General features: G+C 43.2%; 1 protein-coding gene across 1 annotated transcript; it reads left to right on the plus strand.

The window, feature by feature from the left end:
- Positions 1-14,694: 14,694 nt before the first annotated feature.
- On the plus strand, positions 14,695-24,211 carry C1H18orf21 (chromosome 1 C18orf21 homolog). Its single transcript, XM_063131298.1, has 5 exons — positions 14,695-14,910; positions 18,911-18,933; positions 20,231-20,433; positions 21,999-22,150; positions 23,886-24,211. The coding sequence occupies exons 1-5, from the start codon at positions 14,834-14,836 to the stop codon at positions 24,037-24,039; spliced, it is 609 nt and encodes a 202-aa protein (XP_062987368.1). The 5' UTR covers positions 14,695-14,833; the 3' UTR covers positions 24,040-24,211.

The following is a 24,211-nucleotide window of genomic DNA, read 5'->3' on the forward strand; positions in this document are numbered from 1 at the left end:
ACATAGAAATGCTCATTATTATTATTAACCATGCAGGAAATTCATAACATAGAATCATAGAATAGCAGAGTTGGAAGGGGCCTACAAGGCCATCGAGTCCAAACCCTTGCGCAATGCAGGAATCCACCTTAAAGCATCCCTGACAGATGGTTGTCCAGCTGCCTCTTGAAGGCCTCTAGTGTGGGAGAGCCCACAACCTCATGCTGCTCTAACAGTCAGGAAGTTTTTCCTGATGTCCAGCCAGAATCTAGCTTCCTGTAACTTGAGCCCGTTATTCCATGTCCTGCACTCTGGGAGGACCAAGAAGAGATCCTGGCCTTCATCTGTGTGACAACCTTTTAAGTATTTGAAGAGTGCTATCATGTCTCCCCTCAATCTTCTCTTCTCCAGGCTAAACATGCCCATTTCTTTCAGTCTCTCTTCATAGGGCTTTGTTTTCAGATCCCTGATCATCCTGGTTGCCCTCCTCTGAACACGCTCCAGCTTGTCTGCATCCTTCTTGAATTGTGGAGGCCAGAACTCGACACAATACTCTAGATGAAGCCTAACCAGGGCCAAATAGAGAGGAACCAGTACCTCCCTTGATTTGGAAGCTATACTTCTATTAATGCAGCACAAAATAGCATTTGCCTTTCTTGCAGCCATATCACACTGTTGGCTCATATTCAGCTTTTGATCTACAACAATTCCAAGATCTGTTCATGCTTAAGTTTAAGAGCTAAACAACTCTACTATGCATTATGAATATAGTTGTTGATCTATGTCCAGATTTATATGGAATCCGCTATAAGGGGGGGGGGAGACATTGCCTAATGCAGGGAAGAGCAGAAAGTAGATCTCCAGATGTTTTGGGCCTCAACTGCCTACATTCCTGACCTCTGGCCATGTTGGCAGGGCTTCTTGACATTCAAGTTCCAAACATCTGGAGGTCTACCTTCCTTGCGTCCACCTCTGGCCTATAGCAATATGAGCAATGATTAGCTCTTGAGTCAGACTTTGTCAATCTTTGAATTTTAGAGATTCTGAGTAAATTGTCCTCCTGATGGTTCCAGGTTTACAGAGCTTGAATTTATATGAATCTGAATGACCTTGAAGTTGAGGAGTATTCATATCTGGGGTGGGGTGGAGATATATGCTTCAATTCAATATCAAGAGGAACAAAAGATCTTACACCAGAACAAAAAAAGAAGAAATTGAGGGTTTGTACTGAAGCTAGTAACTTGAGATTACATTCAAATTCTCGTATAAGTTGTCTGCAGACATTCCTCAATCACTGAAAATGAAAATGCTACTAGTCATCTCCATGAAACAGGCCACACAGAGCAATGAAGTTCCTAACAGTGAGGAAACAATCATTTATTATAATTCAGAAATAATAGGGGGGTTAGATCATGATGGGCATTATGCAGCCCATAGGCCCCTGCTATGGGCTGCATAACACCGCAACTGAAATATTCAGAACAGCAGTTACCTCCACAAAAAGGTAAAAAGGACAAATTTAGCTTGAAAAGAAGCTAAATTAGTCTTTTTTACCCCTCTGTAGCAATTTAGTGCTGATTTTGTTTTTTTATAACCCAATTATGCCACCGCCAAAGAATTCAGTCACGTAGCAGAGGCTGAAGTGCAGCCTGCGGGGCGGGCTTGAGGTCAAAAGTAGGCCCCGGACTCCCCAAAGTTGCCCAGCCCTATCTTAGATGAACTATAGAAAATGTATGGTATTGTACTTAAGGAGAAAAATCTAGGGTACACATACAAGATGGAGGATTCATGGCTTGGAAGCACTACACTGGAGAAGGACTTGGGTGTGGTCGTTGACAGCAAGATGAACATGAAAAAGCAGCACGAACAGGGCCGGTGCCAGACTGTTTTGCACCCTAGGCAAGGTGAGCTACTTTCACACACACACACCTAAAAAAATGCCAACTTTGATTTTTAAGAACATATGTTCCCTGGAAAAAATAAGAAGCAAAACACTTGAAACTGCTAAATTTATTTTAAAGTGCAAGAAATACGTCATGCCAATTATAGCAAACAAATTGGAAAGGAATGTCTATGGGTCTAAAATGCATTATTTAATAGGAATATCACCTCCAAATCATCCCCCCAACTCACACACGCGTGCACACACACACTCAGCACCACTCACTCCAAACAAACACACGCATGAACACATGCATTCTCTCAAAGACCCCATGCACCCCATTCACCCATACATTCTCTCTCTCTCTCTTCTGGACATGTTCCGGAAGTCTGAATGTGGAGCCGCCCCATCCCCACCCCAGCGTCCCTGGCTTCGCTTCGGCTGAGCGGGCGCAGGGTGCCATTTCGCCCGCCCAGGCCCAGCTGAATCATCAGGCCGGGCCGGCTCACAGCCAACGCATGTGAGTGCTGCGCTGCGCCCGGCGCCCCTCTTAGCTTGGCACTCTAGGCGGCCGCCTGAGTGGCCTCTATGGTAGCACCAGCCCTGAGCGCAAAATAGCCACTAGAAAATATAGCGCAGTTCTGGGCTGCATGAGAAGAAGCATTGTATCAAACACGGCGCAGTCCTTATTCCTCTCTACTCAGAACTAGTGAGACCACTAGTGAGGATTGTGTACAATTCTGGGCACCACATTTTCAGAAAGATATTGACAGGTTAAAACAGGTTCAGAGGAGGGCAACAAAGATGATACAGGGACTTACGGACATGCCCTATGAGATCAGGCTGCAGGAACATGGGATGTTCAGTCTGGAGAAAAGAAGACTGAGGGGAGACATGTTAGCAGTGTTCAGGCACAGAAAAGGGTGACACAGGGAAGATGGTCAAGAACTATTTTCCACTGCCACAGAAATTAGGGCCTGAAATAATGGGTATAACTTTCAGCTACCTAGATTTCAATTAAATATAAGGAAAAACATCCTGACAGTAAGATCTGTACAATAGTGGAACGGTCTACCTACAGAGGTTGTGGGTGTTCCATCTCTGGAGGTTTTTAAGAAGAAGAGTCTGGACAGCCAGCTCCCATGGGTGGCTTAATTGTTTTTCCTGCACATTGCAGATGGTTGAACTAAATGATCCTTGTGGTCCCTTCAAGTCCACGATTCTATGATAAGTAGCTCGAGTAAACCTAGGGCCTTCCTAGACGAGGCCTTAGCGCACCTTCTGACCCGGTTTCCCTGCTGTGCGTCCAGATGACGCACAGGGGAATCCGGCGGCAGGCCACGCTGAGGCCTCCTCCAACGCGCCATAAGCGAATGCACTTATGGCACGCCTTTTCCCCAGCTCCGGCCTAAGGCCGGAGCTGGGGAACGTCTAGGGACTTCCGCGGCTTTTTGCGGCTCCTCGCTTACTTGCGAGGAGCTGCGAAAAGCCGCGGACCCGCCTGGCACAGCGCTCATACGAGCGCTGTGCCCATCGGCCCGGGGGGGGGAAGAGAAAGGAGGGCGAAGGATGGCAGGGTGGGTGGCAAGGGGGCAGGGCGGGTGCGATCGCGCCGCGCGCCGCCCGAGCAAGAATCCGAGCGGCGCTTGCCCGGGCAATGCCGCCCGGGCAATGCCGCCCAGGCATTGCCCGGGCAAGCGCCGCTCGGCTGCTTGCTCGGGCGGCGTGCGGCGCGATCGCACCCGCCCTGCCCCCTTGCCACCCACCCTGCCATCCTTCACCTCCTCCCCGTACAATCCCCCCCCCCCCAAAAAAAACACTCACCATCTCCGGAGTCTTCGGGCCGCACCCGGCCCCTTTAAGCAAAAAAATAAAAATAAATGGCGGACGCTGCAGGGACGCGACGTCCCTGCGCGTCCGACGTGTGGAAGCCTGGGGGAGGCGTGCTAACGGTAGCGCGCCTTGGCCACGTCTCCCTGCCGGCGTAAGCCGGCAGGTCTAGCAAGGCCCCTAGACTTTAAGTCTGAGATTTGTTTTAAAGGTTTCCCAACCATTGTTGTTTATCAGTCTATTTGACTTGTATATATTCTTGTTACTGTGGCTATGTTATAGCCCAGAGTCGGAAACGACTGAACAAATAAACAAAAAAAACGCTTTTGAAGCTAGTTAAAGCTACAGGGAAGCCCTGAAAATATAGGGGTACTTAGTTCCAGGTAAACGTACATAGGGTCAGTGATTTCAATGAGAGAGTTGCAGCTCGATTAAATGCATGCCTATTCAGATGTAGGTAAATGAGTATAGGATTGCAGCCTTAAGCATGCACTTAACTAGGTGACTACAGAGATTTAAGTTTACTATTCCCCCGTTTCTTGGACTTCAGATTAAGTGCAAGGTACCTTCTACCACTTGTAAGATAATACAGAGAACTGGTTTACCAAGTAATCCCATATACACTGTAGTACAATACCACTTGGCAAACGCTCATGAGTATCCACTCTCTTCAATTAAAATCAATAGAACTTAAGCACTTTTAACCTAGATTGCTATTACCTTTCATGTCCCAGACGATTATCGAGTTCTGAAATGGGTAACAGGTAATCTAGAAGTTTTAATCTTGATAATTTTTGTCAATCAGATTAATCCCAAGATTCCCCAAGAACATCTTTTCAAAGCTAACCTCGCTTACTGACACTGAGCTTGTTGTGCTTCTTTTCTAAACTTCTCCCCAACTCTTCCATTTTAAAAGAGACCTTTGGTTTCTGTGTCTTAACCCTTCCTCCATTCTTAGTTTTTCTTTCTTCCTTTTTCTTATCTTTATTTGTCAACGGTTCCTCACGCCAAAGGGTTAACCTTCTGCGATCAACACTTCTAAAGTGGAGAAGATTTTTTTCCTATCTTCAGGGATATGTTTATTCCAAAGTTTATAAAAGAAAGAGGAAAAAGCCCCCTCAAAAACATAGCAACTGTAATCTGGTTTTCTCGTAAAGACACACATGTGAGCACACTCACAAATCTCAGCCTATCAACATCTTTCAAAGAGCTCTACCACCTATGCATCTGTCCAGCTAACGTTAAACTATTCATTGCATTGATAAATTTCTTACTGACGACAGTAAATGAAGACTGTCTAAACAGCTGGCCACTCTAAAATAAGTAACACTGTCAGGGCATCCCACCACCACAGTCTGAGCTGCCTACAGACCAAACTTTATATATCTTTTCAACCATCCCAGTTTAACCCCCTCTTTGATTTCCTGTAAAAGCAAATACATTTATCTTCTCACCTCTGTCATCTGAAGCCTCTTTGAAATGAAATCCTCTTTGCTTTGTTCTATCCCCATCAGTGCATCCCTGCATCTCTCAATCCCTTCTTCACTCCATTCTCTGTAAATTCAAGTTAAGATTTATTTATTTTTTTAATCTGAGATGAGAGTCCTTTTCCTCCTGGTTGTTTTCTTTTCTTGGTGGTCCATCACAGACAAGTCCCCACTTGTAACTGAACAAGCTATCCTCCCTACTCCTCTTTTTCATTTTCCCCCTCCCGGTAAACATACGAGCACTGCAAAATTCTTAAGATGCATCTCAAATGGTACACCTCCATTGCCCTCTACAGGCCATTAAGCTAACATACCTATGCAACAGATGTTGATAGCAGCTATATTCCGGTGGTCCTGGTTAAAATCAATAAGATACATAGAGACCAAACGCAAACACAAACCTTTCCCCTTTTTTCTTTTCCCCACCCTGAATTAAGAGACATTGGTTTGTATTTACAGCTTCCTACCTAACCGCAGTAAGCAATTAATGGAAGGGAAGGAAAGGAACCTCTCGTACAAAGCACTTGAGTCATTGCTGACTCCTAGAGGGACGCCTGCTTTCGCTGACGTTTTCCTGGCAGGCCTTATAGTGGGGTGGTTTGCCGTTGCCTTCCCCGGCCGTTATTACCTTTCCCCCAGCTAACAGGGTACTCATTTTACTGACCTCGGGAGGATGGAAGGCTGAGTCGACCCGAGCTGGCTGCCTGAAACCATCTTCTGCTGGGATCGAACTCAGGCCGTGGGGAGAGTTTCAGCTGCAGAAACTGCAGCTTTACCGCTCTGCACCACAGCAGATGGTAAAACAAGCCTGCTAATTGAATACATTCTTCCAGGAGGGAAAACAAAATAGTTTTGCCTAGAAGCTATTTATACAATATGTGTTCAATAAACAAAATGATGTGCAATATAGAGTCATATGAAAACCATTAAAGCACCTTAAGCATTCCATTGAGCTCAGTTGAGAGTAGCTGCAATGCAAATGGTAGAATGTAGACCTGGACGGGGTGGTGAGGCCAGTGTGGTGTTTGGGATAAGTTCATTCCTTGAGCCAGAGACCTGGATTAAGCACAGATATTCTATCCCAGGATTTGTACTGGAATGGCAAGACAAAAGCCAGTCTTCCTGTGGCTGCCTGCAAGGAAAGAACACTAAAATAAGTGACTCTCTCCTAAGTCTTGCGTGAAAACAAACTTCAAGGGTCCCAGGTCTGTGGACACAACAGCTGGCTTTCTGCCTGCCTGCTAGGGCTTCCGTTTGGTAGCCTGTAGGACAGCGAGGATGCAAATCACTAATTTTTAAGTAGGAGCTTTTAAATTGTGCCCATATTGACCTTCAGTTACAAGATGGGGGATATTTGGCTCAGCAATACTACAAACGAGAAGGATCTTGGAGTTGTTGTAGATCACAAGCTGAATATGAGCCAACAGTGTGATGCAGCTGCAAAAAAAGCTAATGCTATTTTGGGCTGCATTAATAGAAGTATGGCTTCCAAATTGCACGAGGTACTGGTTCCCCTCTATTCAGTACCGGTTAGGCCTCATCTTGAGTATTGTGTCCCATTCTGGGCTCCACACCAAGAAGGATGCAGATAAGCTAGAGGGTGAGGAGGGCAACCAGGATGATCAGGGGTCTGGAAACGAAGCCCTATGAAGAGAGACTGAAAGAACTGGGTATGTTTAGCCTGGAGAAGAGAAGATTGAGGGGAGACATGATAGCACTCTTCAAATACTTAAAAGGTTGTCACACAGAGGAGGGCCAGGATCTCTTCTCGATCCTCCCAGAGTGCAGGACACGGAATAACGGGCTCAAGTTACAGGAAGCCAGATTCTGGCTGGACATCAGGAAAAACTTCCTGACTATTAGAGCAATACGACAAGGGAGGCAGTGGGCTCTCCCACACTAGAGGCATTCAAGAGGCAGATGGACAGCTATCTGTCAGGGATGCTTTAAGGTGGATTCCTGCATTGATCAGGGGGTTGGACTTGATGGCCTTATAGACCCCTTCAAATTCTACTATTCTATGATTCTATGAAAAATAACTGTGCTTTGTTTTCTGATACTTTTCCAGCTGTTCAGTTTGTACCCTTTTCCCAGGCATATTAAAAATAAATAAATAAAATTCCCTGGGGCACACCCTAATGAAATGTGCTGCACATGCCTATGAAGCATTCAAAGAAAAAGGAGGAATAAGGGGGGATTAAGGGAGCAATCCTAATCACTTTAAGACAGAAATAAGTCCTACAGCTACAACAAAAGAAGATATAAGTTATAGGACTGTCTTCTTTTTTTGATCATTCGTAAGCTGCTCCAGGAGTCTTTGTGGCTGAAGAGCAGGATAAAAAATATTGTAAGGGTGTATCCCTATGAGTTACTCATAAGCTCCCAAACTTGGGGATTTATGAGTATCCGATATAGGGCAGACGGAGGACAGAGGGGATCCTCTCCTCTGTGCTCCATCTGCCCTGCAGTTGCTAGATGCTTGATTTTGAGCGTTTTGCACAGGAAACTGTTCAAAGCAGCTCCCATGGTCTCCTTCCCTCCCCACCACTGGGAAAACCCGCCTTTTGCTTCTCTGCACTTGGTTTTACATGCACAGAAAGGCAATTGCAATGGCTCACTGTCTAGGGGACATAGGATTGTTCCCTAAAGTAAGTAAATAAACCATTAAAAATAAATATTTTAAAAATAAAAAATGAGCATTTGTAACGATGTATATGCCCAGTCAGCTGTTCCCAGACTATCAGGAGGACATTTTTATTTTTCAAAAACGCCACTTTCTTTCTTTCTTTCTTTCTTTCTTTCTTTCTTACATTTTTATACCGCCCAATAGCCGAAGCTCTCTGGGCTGTTCACAAAAATTAAAACCATAACAAAACAAACAACAGTCTAAAAACACAAATACAAAATACAGTATAAAAAGCACAACCAGAATAAAACCACACAGCAGAAATTGATATAAGATTAAAATACAGAGTTAGAACAGTAAGATTTAAATTTAAGTTAAAATTAAGTGTTAAAATACTGAGAGAATAAAAAGGCCTTCAGCTGGCGACGAAAGGAGTACAGTGTAGGCGCCAGGCGGACCTCTCTGGGGAGCTCATTCCACAGCCAGGGTGCCACAGCAGAGAAAGCCCTCCTGCTAGTAGCCACCTGCCTCACTTCCTTTGGCAGGGGCTCAAAGGTTCTAGCAGGCTGTACTGAGGAAGATGAGAGGGGAAAGCGGGACCCTTCTATCAGCCCTACTGAAAGATTTAGGGTGCAATGTAATTTCCCCCTCATCCCTCCCTGCAGGAGCTATACTAGAGTGACCACATACAAAAGGGCTCCTTCAGTTTTAACTGTTGTGATGGAGAGAGAATTTCACCAGGTGCTGCATGCATACAAAGGTCACCTGCTGAAATTCCCTTTTCTATAAAACTGTTAAAGATACAGGAGCCCTATCCTCTTTTCCATATGGACACCCTACCTTAGGTGTTGTCTTTTTAGATTGTGAACCTGCAGGCAGGGATTTTGGCATTGTGGTGGCGGGTGGGGGTTTGATATGAGGGGCCGTGGTTTGGGGCAGTACAGCTTCTGACTGCAGGACTGTGTCTTGTATGTTGTCTAGAGGCCTGGTTGACCTTCAGAGTGTTTTCCTGCATGGTCTTGCATGATATTTGGTGTCTATTTCTTTGCTGATCTTGTGCTCCTGTATTTTGCTAGTGTGGAAAATTAAGTTGCTTTGTTTTTGGCCCTAGTGGTTGTACTGTTCCAGATTTTTTGAATAATATACTTCCAAAGCCAGGATTTTCACATCAGGACCACCATGGAGGTCCACCAGGGTTTCCTCTGACTTTGCCCTTCATCCTTCATTGCGGGGTGGGGCCTGATCACCTCTCCTCAGTAACCTGCAGTCTGCTGCTTTTCCTTCAAAAAGAAAGCAGCTGCATTAAGCACCCTCTTTTTCAAAGACATGATTAAAGTCATGTGAGTGAACATATGTACCTGCCCGGACCCTAAGGTCATCCTCAGGAGTCCTTCTCCGCGAGCCCCTACCAAAGGAAGTGAGGCAGGTGGCTACGAGGAGGAGGGCCTTCTCTGCTGTGGCACTCCGGCTGTGGAATGAGCTCCCTAAGGAGGTTCGCTTGGCACCTACATTATATGCCTTTAGATGCCAAGTGAAGACCTTTTTATTCTTCCAGCATTTTAACAGTTTATCAATAAATTTTAACTTGGTGTTTTAAATTTGTAATTTTGCATTGCTGCTGTTTTTATCTGGTTGAGCTTTTATATTGCATTTTATAATGGTTTTATACTGTTGTTTTGTACTTTGAATGTTTTTAATTTTTGTGAACCGCCCAGAGAGCTCCGGCTATTGGGCGGTATAGAAATGTAATAAATAAATACATAAATACATAAATAAAACATGGCTAAGATTGGGCTGTGAGGCTGCTATCCTAAACAGGGTACCAGAGGGTAACACCCTTTCTGACATTCAAAGATGCAGACGCTTATGTAAACAAGTAATATCTTTATTTTCACATCAACCCACGCTACTACACACTGCAGAAGGCTCTTCTTTATCTGCTACACTCTGAATATTTACTCTGATATAGCCTGTCCTGCATAGCTTCTTAAGTGGGGGTGTTATTAAACAGACATGAGCTTAATAAAATAAATAAATAATGTGTAATATAGGTGTTTTTTTAATTGGCTGTTCTTTTAATGCAACAGCTGCAATTCAAATACTTTCAATAACATTTCCTATCTGGATAGACAGTTATGGGGATGGGAGAGAAGTGGTGGCGCACTGGCATTTTGTGTCTGTGTGTGTATTTACATGCAGTAGATTGGGTCTGGGTAAAACAAGGATCCATGAAATCAAAAAGGGATCCTCATGATTTCATATGACTTTTACAGAGCAACCATCACCCACAAGCTACAACCCAATCACAGAGCCCATCAGCCTCCACAGACTGAACCACAAAAATCAGGGATCTACTACTCATAGGCGCAGTCACAGTGGAAAAAACATGGATCTGAGGCAGGGATCCTTAGGGATCCTTATTACTTTTTTACACGGAAAAAACCTCCAAATCACAATCCAATCACAGAACGCATCCATGCAGAGGGAATGAGCTACAAAAAATAATAGACCTGAGGTTTTACGGCACCATCATAGTATAATATCATGGATATGAGGCACAATTCTGTGTGGATCCTGGGCATTTGGTTCCCTGCCCTCAAAACTCCATCAAAGCACAGAACTCATCTTTGTCCAGCTATGCCCACTAAGAATCCCATATGTGCTTCTTCAACTCAAATAGTGTGATCCATTTATGCAAGGCATGGATGCTTATGGATCATCTGGATTTTATATGTAGTGCATGGAAAATCAAAGCTGAATGGTATAGCACATCCATGTCAGTAGCATGGATCCTGTACCGCCAGGATTGGGGCGGGGGGGGGGGGGGATTCAAGATGCAGTTCCTTATGAGTTGATGCCCCCAGGGAGAGATTTCATCTCTCTAATGAATGTAACGTGCCAAGGGTTAAAGATGGCTTCTCTGCCAAAGGGTGGCTACATGTGGCTGTATGCCAGATTTGCGTTCCTTAATGGTGGACATCCGACAAAGGGAAAAACTTTCAACCAATAGAGCATCGAATGTAGCCTATGACTCATTGAGATGGTGCACCTTAACTTGAAAATTGAATGTAACTTAACTTGCTAATCCAGAACTGACCAATAGAAGGGTTAGAAAGAGACTAACACCCTCTTGTAGTCGTACAGTGAGATTCCTTTGTTCTGGAATCTCCATCTTGTGGAACGGAGAGCACCCCCATACTGCAGTATCGGAAGTAAATGGATTAAGTGTATTCTCCAGCCTCATGTGTTTGATTGGCTATTAACGCGCCGGGGAAGCGGGCCTTTAAATCCCTGTTGTTAAGGGACAACAGGTCCACTGAATTTTAATATAGTATCCCAACAAATGCACTGTTACGTCACAGGGCACATCATAAGGACATAATAAAACCCCGGCTGGATCAGACCAAGGGGTCCATTTAATCCAGCAGGACACGGTGTGACAGCATCCTCCCACTTGTTATCCAGCAACTAGTGTATACAGGCTTATTGTATACTGGACGTAGCACTTCGCCATCATGATTAGTAGCTATTGATAGCCTTCTCCAACCCCCTAGAACAGCTCCAATTCAAATACTTTCAGTTAGATTTCCTATCTGGATAGACAGTTATGGGGATGGGAGAGAAGTAGTGCACTGGCATTTTGTGCTCGTGTGTGTATTTACATGCGCTAGATTCAACATATAGCAACCCCCACTTCCCTGATGGCACAACCCAAGCATGTTCAGGCAGGAAAAAGACCTACAATTCCCAGCAGACTTTTTTTCCTGTTTAAACGTGCACAGGATTGTGCCCTTAGAGATGTATTTTTTTCTAGCAAGAGTTACAACCCCCAAAACCGCAATCCTAGTGCAAGTTTAGACAAAACTAAGAATGCAATTCTTTACATGTCTCCTTAGAAACAAACTGCGTTCATTGTGCTTTACTCCAAGATAAGGGAGCATGACTGCAGACTTACGGGTTTTATTTTTCTTTTAAGTCTCCCCTAACGCTTCCTCAAAAGGCAAAATAGGGATAAAAGAGAGGGCGTAATTTACTACAGACAAGTCCCCCCCAAAACATGAGCAATTATTGGGGCGTAAGAAATAACCCAGAGTGAACTCTGTAAGACATGCAGCCCGATCCTACGCGTTTACTAAGAAGCCAGTTCAGAGGAGGTCTTTGTGCATTATTAGACTGCATCCTTATTAGACTTCCACTGGGGGTGGGGAAGGGGGGAGGGAAGAGAAAACGGTACAAAGGCAGACCTGACTGCAGATCAAGCAAGGCCACCAGGGCCAGATCTACACCAAGAAGGATATAACACTTTGAAAACGGTATATGGAATGTGTCCTGGGCCTGAACAGTTGTCAAAACCATTATAAACTGTTATAAAGCAATAGTGTAGATCCTGCCCAGTTTCCTAAATTAAGACTGGCAAAATCTTACAATTATCATCTTAACTGTGACGAAATACCCAGACCCAATCTAGTGCATGTAAATACACACAGACACAAAATGCGAGTGTGCCACCACTTCTCTCCCATCCCCATAACTGTCTATCCAGATAGGAAATGTTATTGAAAGTATTTGAATTGCAGCTGTTGTATTAAAAGAACAGCCAAAGAAATAAAAAATAACCTATTATTATTAATATTTATTTATAAAGCGCCATCAATTTTCATGGCACTGTACAGAATAAAACAAAACAAGACCATCTGCCATATGGCTTACAATCTAAAATCACCGTAACAGAAAAGGGAGGGAGGGGAAAAACCAATAGGGGTAGGGGACATTAAAACTAAATATAAACTACCCTATTTCTTCGATTCTAAGACACACTTTTCCCCCCATATAAACATCTCTAAAAATTGGGTGCGTCTTAGAATAGCGGGTGTGTCTTAGGGTGTGTGTTTTTTCTGTTGGTGGTACTGAAATTAGTGTGCGTCTTACAATCGATGGTGTCTTACAATCGAAGAAGTACGGTAGTATGACGCTACAGTTAAAAAGCTTTCGAGAAAAGAAATGTTTTCAAGTGAGACTTAAAGACAGAAATTGGCGTCGTGGTCCGAAAATGCACTGGAAGAGAACCTATTAAACATTATTTATTTATTTTATTAAGCTCATGTCTGTTTAATAACACACCCCACTGCATGTAAATACACACAGAGACACAAAATGCCAGTGCACCATTTCTCTCCTATCCCCATAACTGTCTATCCAGATAGGAAATGTTATTGAAAGTATTTGAATTGCAGCTGTTGCATTAAAAGAACAGCCAATTAAAAAAACACCTATATTACACATTATTTATTTATTTTATTAAGTTCATGTCTGTTTAATAACACATCCCACTGCAGACGCAAAATGCCAGTGCGCCACCACTTCTCTCCCATCCCCATAACTGTCTATCCAGATAGGAAATGTTACTGAAAGTATTTGAATTGCAGCTGTTGTATTAAAAGAACAGCCAATTAAAAAAACACCTATATTACACATTATTTATTTTATTAAGTTCATGTCTTCGCTCCTCTGATGCCATGTTTCTCGGCAGCCCAAGGGCCTCTACTTCCCTTGCTCGGCTTCGTCCATTTTTGTCTGCTGCCCCTTACGCCTGGAATGCTCTTCCAGAACATTTGAGAACTACAAGTTCAACCACAGCTTTTAAAGCTCAACTAAAAACTTTTCTTTTTCCTAAAGCTTTTAAAACTTGATGTTGTGTGGACTTTATACTGTTAGTTTTACCCTACCCTGTGCCTGTTTGCATTCTCTTCCCCTCCTTATTGTTTTACTATGATTTTATTAGTTTGTAACTAGGGTGACCATATGAAAAGGAGGACAGGGCTCCTGTATCTTTAACAGTTATATTGAAAAGGGAATTTCAGCAGGTGTCATTTGGATATATGGAAAACCTGGTGAAATTTCCTCTTCATCACAACAGTTAAAGCTGCAGGTGCCCTGCCCTCTTTTAAATCTGGTCACTCTAGTATAGCTCCTGCACTTTAACTGTTGTGATGAAGAAGGAATTTCACCAGGTTCTCCATATATACAAATGACACCTGCTGAAAGTCCCTTTTCAGTACAACTGTTAAAGATACAGGAGCCCTGTCCTCCTTTTCATATGGTCACACTAGATTGTAAGCCTATGCGGCAGAGTCTTGCTATTTACTGTTTTACTCTGTACAGCACCATGTACATTGATGGTGCTATATAAATAAATAATAATAATAATAATAATGTCTGTTTAATAACACACCCCACTGCAGACGCAAAATGCCAGTGCGCCACCACTTCTCTCCCATCCCCATAACTGTCTATCCAGATAGGAAATGTTACTGAAAGTATTTGAATTGCAGCTGTTGTATTAAAAGAACAGCCAAATAAAAAAAATAACCTGTATTACACATTATTTGTTTATTTTATTAAGCTCATGTCTGTTTCAAAACACACCCCTTAGGAAGCCATGCAGGACTGGCTACTTCAGAGTAAACCTTCAGAGCGTGGCACATAAAGAAGAGCCTCCTGCCGTGTGTAGTAGTGTGGGCTGATGTGAAAATAAAGATATTGCTTGTATTATACATAAAGATATTGCTTGTATTATACATAAGCGCCTGCATCTTTGAATGTCAGTCGAGAGCCCCTCCCGGCTCGCAGAGAGGACTGAGCCGCGTGGAAAGAGAGAAGCCCTCTCACGGGTCTCTCTCTCTCCTTCCCATTCGGCTTCTCTCGGGAGCGGGGCCGGCGTTTCTTCGTCACTCTCCTACCCGGAACGATGGCGCGGAGGTTGCTGTTCCCCACCGGAAGGTTCCTGGCGCGCTTTCCGGTTTTGTCGCGGGTGGTTTGGAAGCGTTTCCGTCCGCGGCGAACGTTTTGGGGAGAGGAAGGGAGGAGAAGCCCCGGGAGGGGGACGGGGGTGGGCGGCGGGAGAGGCAGCAGCTCCTCCTCCTCCCGTCACCGCGGCGTTGTCTGGGTTTCAGCCGCTGGCTCCGCTTCTCGACGCCACCCGGTGCCCGTTCGGAAGAAAAAGAATTCGGCCTCTTGCCGTCCAAGAAGATGGGCAGGAGGCGTTTTTTGGAAGGTGCAGCGCGGGAGCTGGCAGGCCCCTGTCCGGCCCAAGCACGGTTTTTGCTGTAAGGGTTGAATGTTTGCTTCCTTTCCTTGTTCCTTCTGCTCACCTTTTCCGTTTGCCTCTTTATTAAAATACTTCTGTACCGCTCATACCTGCCCTTGTCTTAGGCCGTTGCTAGACGAGGACTTACACCGGTGCGAGGCCCGGGCTCCTTGCTGTGCGTGCAGTCGAGGCACAGGGGATCCCGGGGTCAGGCCGGGCTAAACCCTCCCTTGACCCGGGATAACCGGATCCGCTTGTGGCCCGGGATCCAGCTACTTTTGTGGCTTTTCCTGGCTGCTCGCTTACTCGCGAGTAGCCAGGAGAAGCCGAGCGCTGTGCCCATCGGGCGGGGGGGGGAGATGGGGGCGGGGGGGAAGAGTGGACCCAGCAGGAGAGATGGAGGGGGGGAGAGCATGGAGGGGCATCGGATGTGGCAGGCAGGTGATCGGGCGGGCATGGCAAGCGGGCAGAAGGGGCATCAGACATGGCGGGGGGGAGAAGAACAGGGCCAGGGCAAGGAGATCGGTGACAGGCAAGCGAGAGGGAGTGGACATGGCAAGCGGGGGGGAGGACAGGCGAGGGGGCATCAGACAATGTGGGGGGGAAATTGGGGGCAGCGGGAGCGAGAAACCCTTTATTTTATTTTATTTTAAAAAGACTTTTCCGTTGGTGCGGTCCTGCGCACATGGCCCCTTAAAGGTAAAAAAAAAATGGCTGATGCGACCGGGCTTTCCCTTACCCCGTCGCATGTTACGTCTAGCTAGGGGCAACCGTGCTAGCTTCAGCGCAGCCTCACCCCGACTCCCCACCAGATTGTCTGGTAGGTCTAGCAAGGCCCTAAGTTGCCAGAAGTGGCCACCGCACTTGATACTAAGAGTGCGCGTGGCATGGCATTTGTGGGTTGAATATGGCCACGTGTGCAGACAACTACATCTTGAACGCCAAGTTCCGTTGTTTTTTCTGACCACCTTTGCTCTTCCCCAGCTCGTGTAATAATACCTAGCATGTAAGTGAATCACAGAGGGATGCTTCTGGCTTGCCTGCTCTTCTCTTGCCTTTCTCCACTAGAATCTGTGTGATCCCCCAGTGTGTGTTGTTATGGATACAATAAGTTTATGTAATGCCGGGGCATAAAAAGTACAAGTAAAACACCACCCTGTAGATTAAAATAGGATTTGTTAAATAATCACAGTATGACTGTGTTCGGACAAAATGATAGTCATCGGTGGGGTAATAATCAACTTGACAGTTGTTTATCCATGGGGTACTCCGCACACAACATGATAATCAGTGGTGGTGAGGATTAGGATGAGCATTGAGTTGACTATTTGTCCACACTGAGTTGACTTTCTCCCCCACCCCAGTCCTCCCTCTAGTATCCCATCAGTCATTACTGCCGAAAATCTACCCTGCCAACTGGACTAGAGCGACAGCTGCTGCTTTGACAGCTCTTGCCTCATGACTCTGTGGCTGACAAAATAACCAACATTGGCCAAGGAAGTAGCCAGCGGTGCCCTTCATGCAACATGATAACCAGCGGTGATTAGCCAACTATGCACAGCATTGGTTATTTGCGTTGGTTATTTTGGCCAAATAACCAACTATTGGTTAAAAAACTTCCTCCATGCAACACAATAATCCACGGTGGGTTAAATAACCAACTGTCGACTATTTAAAGCACCGTTGGTTATTGTGTTGTCTGAACCCGGTCCACATCTACTAGTTTTTGCCAACAGCCATTATAGTTTCAGCAATTTTGTATGTACTCTTGCTGAAAAATTGCTTTGTTGGATCAGTTTAAGAACAACCTAGTCCAACATTCTCTGCATACCTCCCAGCAGGCATTAGGTGGCTCCTGAGTCGACCATGTACCTTCTGCCTGTTACTAATATAATCTACTATTTAGTTGCCACTCTGTACAGGATATTTATTGTAGGTTAGCATTTGTCTATGTTTTCTGTGAAGAAAAGATTGAGCACAATCTAGCCATAGTGAATTCTTATTTATTGCAATAAATCTCATGCTTAACCCTTCTATTATTATGCATAAAAGTACATAACTTCAGCTGTATCGTGCTCACTGTGTTTTCAAACAAACTTTATATTTACTGGTAAAAGGCAGGGGCAGCAAAACCTAGTATACCGTACTTCTAAAATACTTCTAGAACTATAAAACATGGTGTTTTGTAATCTCTGCTCTGAATGTTAACACTGTTATCTTTCAGCCACCAGGTTAAGACTTTTCTCTTCTCCCAGGCATTTAACAGCATTTAACAATGCTAAGTTTGTTTTCTAACAGACCCCAGAACTGTTGTTTTAAATGGATACTGTTGTTTTTATACTGTTGTTTTTATGTTTCTGATGATTCTTAAATTTTGTATACTTTTTAAATGTTTACTGTTTTAACTTTTGTAAACCGCCCAGAGAGCTTCGGCTATGGGGCGGTATATAAATGTAATAAATAAATTAAATAAATATTTAAATTGCTGTGTAGGATAGTGGGTCCATAAGAGACCTATACAATGTGATCTGCCAAGCTGTATGTCCGTCAGCCACATACCTTTTTTTTTGCTGCCTGCCTGGTGTTCAAAATGGGTGTGTAGGCTTTGGTGGCCTTCCCCCCCCCCCCGCCCCAAATATATTAAAGATGTACAAGAGAGAGAGATGTACAAGAGATGTACAAGAGAATACAAGAGAGAGGTTGGAAGAAGTTTTGAGAGATTTGGAATTAACGTGGTTAAATTATTTTCAATTAGAACAATGGACTAAAAATTGGGTAAGAGAAAATGGAGAATGTAAAGAGAGGACGAAATTTGAGGAATTAATTGAACAAAAAGAAATAGATAAGGGACAAAACATAGGGATAAAGGGGTTAGTGAGTCAAATATATAATATATTAGTTGAGAAAGGAGGGCTGGATAGTGCTGGGAAAATGGTTTGGGAGACTGATTTGAAGATACAAATAGGACAACAGAGGTGGGATGGACTATGGAGACAGAGAGTGTTGAGAAATATGTCAGTAAGAATAAAGGAGAATTACTATAAACTTGTATGGAGGTGGTACTTAACTCCGGTTAGATTAAATAAGATTAATAAACAGCTTTCAGCAGATTGTTGGAGGGGTTGTGGAGAAAAGGGAACGTATTTACATATGTGGTGGGATTGTATACATGTGCAAAAGTTATGGAAGATGGTGTTTTATGAGATTGAACAGATTGTGGGATTTAAAGTAGAAGTTACACCAAGGATTGCATTACTCTCACTGCATGATGATCTTAAATGTAATAAAGAAATGAAAGAATTGATAACGAACCTACTGACAGCTGCGAGGTTGATAGTAACTAGGAATTGGAAAATTACAGGAGATTATTGTATTGAAGAATGGTATAAAGAAGTGTGGGACATTGCTATAAACGATAAATTGACATGTAATATAAAAATGCAAAGAGGCATAGTAAAAACGAATGATTTTGAGAGTATATGGAAAAAGTTCCTGGAGTTTGTATTTTCTAAAGGAAGGGGGGTTCCACCAACAGATGAAACTATGAGTTTTTGGAAACAAGAATGAGATCCCGAGGTGGGGGGAGCACTGTTATGTTTATTATATTATGTTTAATAGGTTAATATTGAATATATGATAGTAAGGTATGATAATATCTTGTATTAAGTGATTTTGATTTGTGTTTGTTGTTTCAATAATAAAATAAAAAAATTAAAAAAAAAAAGATGTACAGTTTTACTTTGATGCACTTTTAGTGTCATGCTACCCCCCACCCCCAAAACAGTAAATGGCTAGACTGCCCATATTCGTTAACTTAAAAGGTGACATTCCTCCTTTTAGCCTCAGCTACTGTGATCTGCAGTATGGCATAAGAAGTCGTGAGAACATTTATATGAATTGCTTTGATTTCTCAAAAAGTACTGTGTAAATGCTAAGTGTTTTGATCTGTGCATGGGCTTAGTTTAATTGGCAAGAGTATATAAATAATCCTCTTATTTTTGTTTTTGTGTTTCCCACAGATGGACGCTCAACAATACAGAAGGTAACTGCTATAGGCCAGGGCAGAGAACAGCAGCATAGGCGAGGTGGGGGTGGGCTGCAGGGCACACCCAAGTACCAGAAAAGTCACACATTTAAGGCTTTGAGACGGTTACTTGTTTTTCAGGACTGTACAATCTCTCAAAAACGTCTCTTCAGAATAATGGGATATGTAAATGATTATTTTTTTTAGAGATGCAAAACTCTAAACTTCCTGTATGTCACCAACAGTTGTATAATTAGAGGTTTCCCAGCAGACAGATGACTAGCAGTCTTGGAAGAGGTGGTACAAGTAGTCTGGGAACATTTTACATTGTAGATGTCTTTTTCATTTCCAATCTTCTCTTCACCATTGCACGCTAAAAAAGGGTAGAAAAAATTATGAGCCAAAAGATGCAGTGTTGAGTTGTCTCCCATTCGCTGTCTACAAATAAGGGGCAGTCTGGATTGTCTAGTCCAGAGTGAGTGGGTATGCATAAAATTTTACTCTAGGAGAAATGTTCACTCCGCTCCACTGCTTTTTTTCAGTGTAATATGCAGCTGTGCATCATATCCTCTGTTGATACAGAACCAAGTGCACAAAAGGCATGACCTGAAAGGGACTGGTTTCCTTGTAACCTGGCAATGTGATTTTAAGGTGGGAAGGGGGTGGGGTGGGGAGTTCACAAAGCATCAAAGAAAAGGTTATTGGTTAAAATGTGGCTTTATGTATGTGTTACCTTTTCTGCATTAGCTGAAAAAGCTGGTGCAGATTTTAATAATTTGCTGAGAAGTTACACATTTTCATTAAGCTTTTATTGATTTATCATTAATTCATTCCTTAAGGGGTTTATAGAGTTTAAGTTTTTAAATGAAAACTAGAATAGCTTTGTGGAAATATGGTAGGATATACATTCTTAAAATATATAAAAATAAACAATTAAATAAGTCTGAATCTTGCAGACCATTTAATCTGGAAAATACCTGGAACTAAAGTGGGAGTTCATTGAGACGGCTTCATATTAAGATTTTGGTTGTAGTATCAGTATCTTTATTCAATCAGTACCCTTTTTCTAGCAGTCATCAAGGCTGCAATCCTATTCACACTTTCCTGAGCATAGGTTCTATTAAACACAATGAGACTTACTTCATAGGACTGCACTACCACACCCACCCACCCATATATGCTGACCAGTCTTCTTAGACGGTGCTTGCAACTCCTGTAGAACATTGGAATTTCAATCAGTTAGTAAGACAGCATATTACTTCACATTCACCAATAAAACATATTGTCAGAACTGTATTGTTATTTTTATTTACAGGCAAAAAACGAGGTAATGTAGACCAGGTGTGCTGTTACTGTTTCCAGTTTCTTCAACCTGGTAACTATAGGGTGCGTCTAATGCCTAAAATGAAAGTGACTCCACAGATAGAGAAATTACTTAATCGGGAAAAGAAAAACTACAAACTCAATTTAAAACAAACAAAACTTTTGAAAAAGTACAAGGAATCCAGGAATGCACTGGTAAGATTAAACTGTAATGTGTGTGTTCACTTTGCTTTCAAAAATTGAAACAAATGCTGATTTTTGTTTTCAGATGCAAGTCTTGGTTGCTTTAATTATCCTGCCTCATCAGAATACCAAAGGTTATTAACTAAAACTCTAAAAAAGGTAAAGCATCTAAGCAAATAAAAAATGTAGACTTACAACTTCATTGCTAATTAGAATAGTGCCCCAAATGGTGCTGTACAGACAGCCTTACTGCAATGCCTTCAGATTAATAGGTAGTGATAGGCAGTTTAGAAACTTCTTTAGAAACCAAATAAAAACCTACACTCTTGCATTATCTCTTCACTATGGCTCACAGGACCATAATAATTGGAGAAAATAAGCCATTAAAAGAACAAAAAAGAAATGAACAGAAATACTTGAATGGAAAATTTGCTACTACAGTGTCACCAATGTTTATGTTATGCCTACATTCCTTTTAATTTATGTTTATTAAGCTGGTGCTTTCACTCCCCCTGGCCTTGCATGTTTCCAATCTTCAGCAAGCCCTGGACATATCTGCAACCTGGAGACTAGCCACTGAAATATTGACATGGATCAAGGAGACTCTTCCCTGATCCTGACCAGATGGCTATGCAACCGTCCCTAGATACAGAATACAGCATTGCAGACCTGCAGTTTCTTTTGTGGAGATGCTGGAACATCTTCACCCAACCACAGCATTGTGGGTGGGTGTTTAGTACATTTATATTCCACTTATCTTCCATTGTGGAACGAGGCAGTATATCTTGGGCTCTCAGGAGAGCTCCCATCCAGACAATGTTGAGACCCAGATTTGCTTAGCTTCAACATGGAGGCTGCCTAATGTGTCCTCAGACCATGCCCTGGTGTTGCCAGGAATATGGCTGAGGATTGCAGGAACCCTATGGGCTTCTATACAGTGCTCCTGGTGTTGTGCTAGAAATATTCTTCAGAGTTTAGGGCAAGATGTATGAAATGGAAAACAGTTACTCAGAACCTATTCTTCCTTTAATAATGGCAAAGACAATGGGTTCACTCTTTTCCACAGTGTGCAGGCTCCATGTACGATGTAACAGAGCCTTCTTCTCCCCTCCCTGCCTTAGTGCTCATATAGGCATTGCACCAGGCTGTTAGTTGCATTCCTTGACGAAGAGGAGGGCTGGGTGTAGGTATATGAAGTGTGCAGATGCAGTCCATTCCTCGTAATGTCCTGGTACAGGGGAGACTGATATCTCTCTGTATGTGAGCATACATCAAGTTTGAGGCATTAAAAAGAAGCTTTTTCTGTTTGACTACAACATGCTATTACTTCACATGGTTTGTAACCATGCTGCTGCACACTTCAATAGCTTATGACCACAGTTCGCTCTACAGCTGCTCTAGTGCAGTCTTATTAACATGAGTGGGAGCATTCTGGTGTACGTTTGTGGATTGCAGCCTATATAAGTTTCCTGTGGATTTCAGATTTTTTAAGACTTTCCACCTTGATACTGTGAGTATATGTACATTTCAAAGAAGTAGCAGGCTTGAGAACAGTTGTCCTTTCTTTATCTCCCTAGTTAATTACCTGCAATATGTGCAGAAAAACAGCAAGGCACAATGGGAAAAGTAGAGAGGATTTGGGTATGAAAACACCAACCTTGAAAACATTTTCAAACCAAACACCACCTGTCAGCCACAGTCATTCTGCGAAACCATCATCAGGTTCCAGGTATTTTTATTTCCCTCTATAGAAACAATATAGTTGAACAATAAGGGGATAAGACTGGAATTCACCCATGCATGAAAGGCATCAGTCAGCCCATTGTTGCAGAGCTCCGCCATAACTGCTTTCTGGGCACGTGTAATGCGTGTTGTGTATTTTTGGTTGGCAGCTTAGCTAGAGAATCCATTTCGTTCTGAGAGGCAGCAAGAGGCTGGAAGGCTATCAGGCGTGAGGAGGCAATGAGATGTAGCCAGTATTTGTCTTGTGTGCCCACTGGTTAAAATGAGTTGCTCCCATGTGAATGCCTGCCTAACCTGCAGGTCACCATTCAAATATGCCAAGTTCAGACCCTTGGTAGGAAACATGGCGCAATCTTGAAACATCCCCAACCTAATTTAGATCTGCTTGTTATGACATCTTTTGTTCTGTATACTGCCACCTAACTCTCAGATCAATGGCTTTACTAATGCTCAGTTAGTTAGCTTTAACTCAATCAAGTAGGCAGGAACCTCCTTCATCTCCTAGAGTCAAACTTTGTATTCCTTTGATCCTGAGTCCAGCCCCAAAGTCTCTGACCTGTTTGTACTCTTTATTTTAAAGTCAATTACAGCCCTTGATTTCAGGCACCCAATGCTCTTTCCTGTGCTTTGGGAATTGGTATGGAGAGATTCACTGTCGCACAGCTCCAAAATCAATCCAGGGTTCTTCTGGCTCTCATTCCATGTGATCCATTTCCTAGCAGACTCTCCACTCTACCCTGATGCCTAGGCATTTCCAGGACCAGAATTCTTTTCTCCCTTCAACTGGAACCACTTTTCTGTCTTATTTGCCCAGATAGATCCATGTTGCCAGGTAGAGTTTCACTCTGGGGGAAATGGCGGTTGAGTCTCGCAGTGTGTGAGCTAGGTGTCTTGCAGGAGCTGCACCCTCTATGAATTGCTGACTCGTGGCTACAATGGTGAGATGAACAAACAGGGAATTTGGGGTGCGGTGTTGGAGTTGCCACAAGGGTCTCAAGTCAAATGCAGCCACCTCTTAGTTCTCCTTCTTTGCCTCTTTCCCAATTCTCTCACCTCTCGCTCTGTGTGAGGTATTTTCCTCTGACTAGTCACTGGCAGTAATTTGAAAGGTCAGAGTCCTCCGCCCCATTTTGGTGTAGTGGTGAATAATCCATTGCCATCTCCCCCTAATTTCTTTGCCTCATCATGGAGACATCTGAGGTGAGGAATAGTTGAAGGTGAGGTGATTTTTCATCTTCCACCCATCATAAGAGACAGCTTAAGACTAATTTCTGCACCTTTATCTCTCTCATGCGCACTTCCCAATTTCCCCATCGCTATGGAAGAGCCCTGCTGGTGTGTTGCACCAGCTTCCACACAGGTTTCACTACACCGGCATTTTCCTCCCACCAACATAGCGCTGAGGTGATCCCTTCACAAACACAATGGGATTTAGGAGCAGTGCTGTAATCTTTCAGAGTAAATTGCAGCCTTCTCCAACTTGGTGCCCTTCAGACGTGTTGGTCTTCAGCTCCCATCAGCCCCATCTGAGGGCACCAGGTTGTGAAAGGCTGCTGAAGAGAATGATTATGCAAAGTATGAGAGTATTCAGGAAGGTGTTTTCTTTAAAATACGCAGTTTTTTTTTTTAAAAAAAAATCTGGATTGCTTCTGCAGATAATGGGGTTTATAAATGTTATAGCACGTATCTGTAATCTTAATTTATGTAATCTTCCATTTCAGAACTTCCACATCTGGAACATCAACACCTAGTTCTTCTTCCAGGACTCCCAAAAATGCCAAATCCCACTTCACTCAGTTGAAAAGACTGCTTGTACTTGAAGAAAACAAAAAGAATGATAAAGGGGACCTGAAAAACTTCTTGTTGTCACTCTAGCAGCCTTTTAAAATTGGTATACTAGAATTGCAATGGAATAAAGGAATGCACCACTTGTTTGTTCATTTAAAAAAAATAGTATCTTCGAATGGAAAGAACGCTGGGTAAAATATGTATCTACTGTGAGAGGATCTACACGTCGCACTGAAGGCGCACGCAAGCGCCTTCAGTG

This window comes from Elgaria multicarinata, chromosome 1 (genome assembly GCF_023053635.1).
Source record: "Elgaria multicarinata webbii isolate HBS135686 ecotype San Diego chromosome 1, rElgMul1.1.pri, whole genome shotgun sequence".
NCBI classification, from domain to species: Eukaryota; Metazoa; Chordata; class Lepidosauria; order Squamata; family Anguidae; genus Elgaria; species Elgaria multicarinata.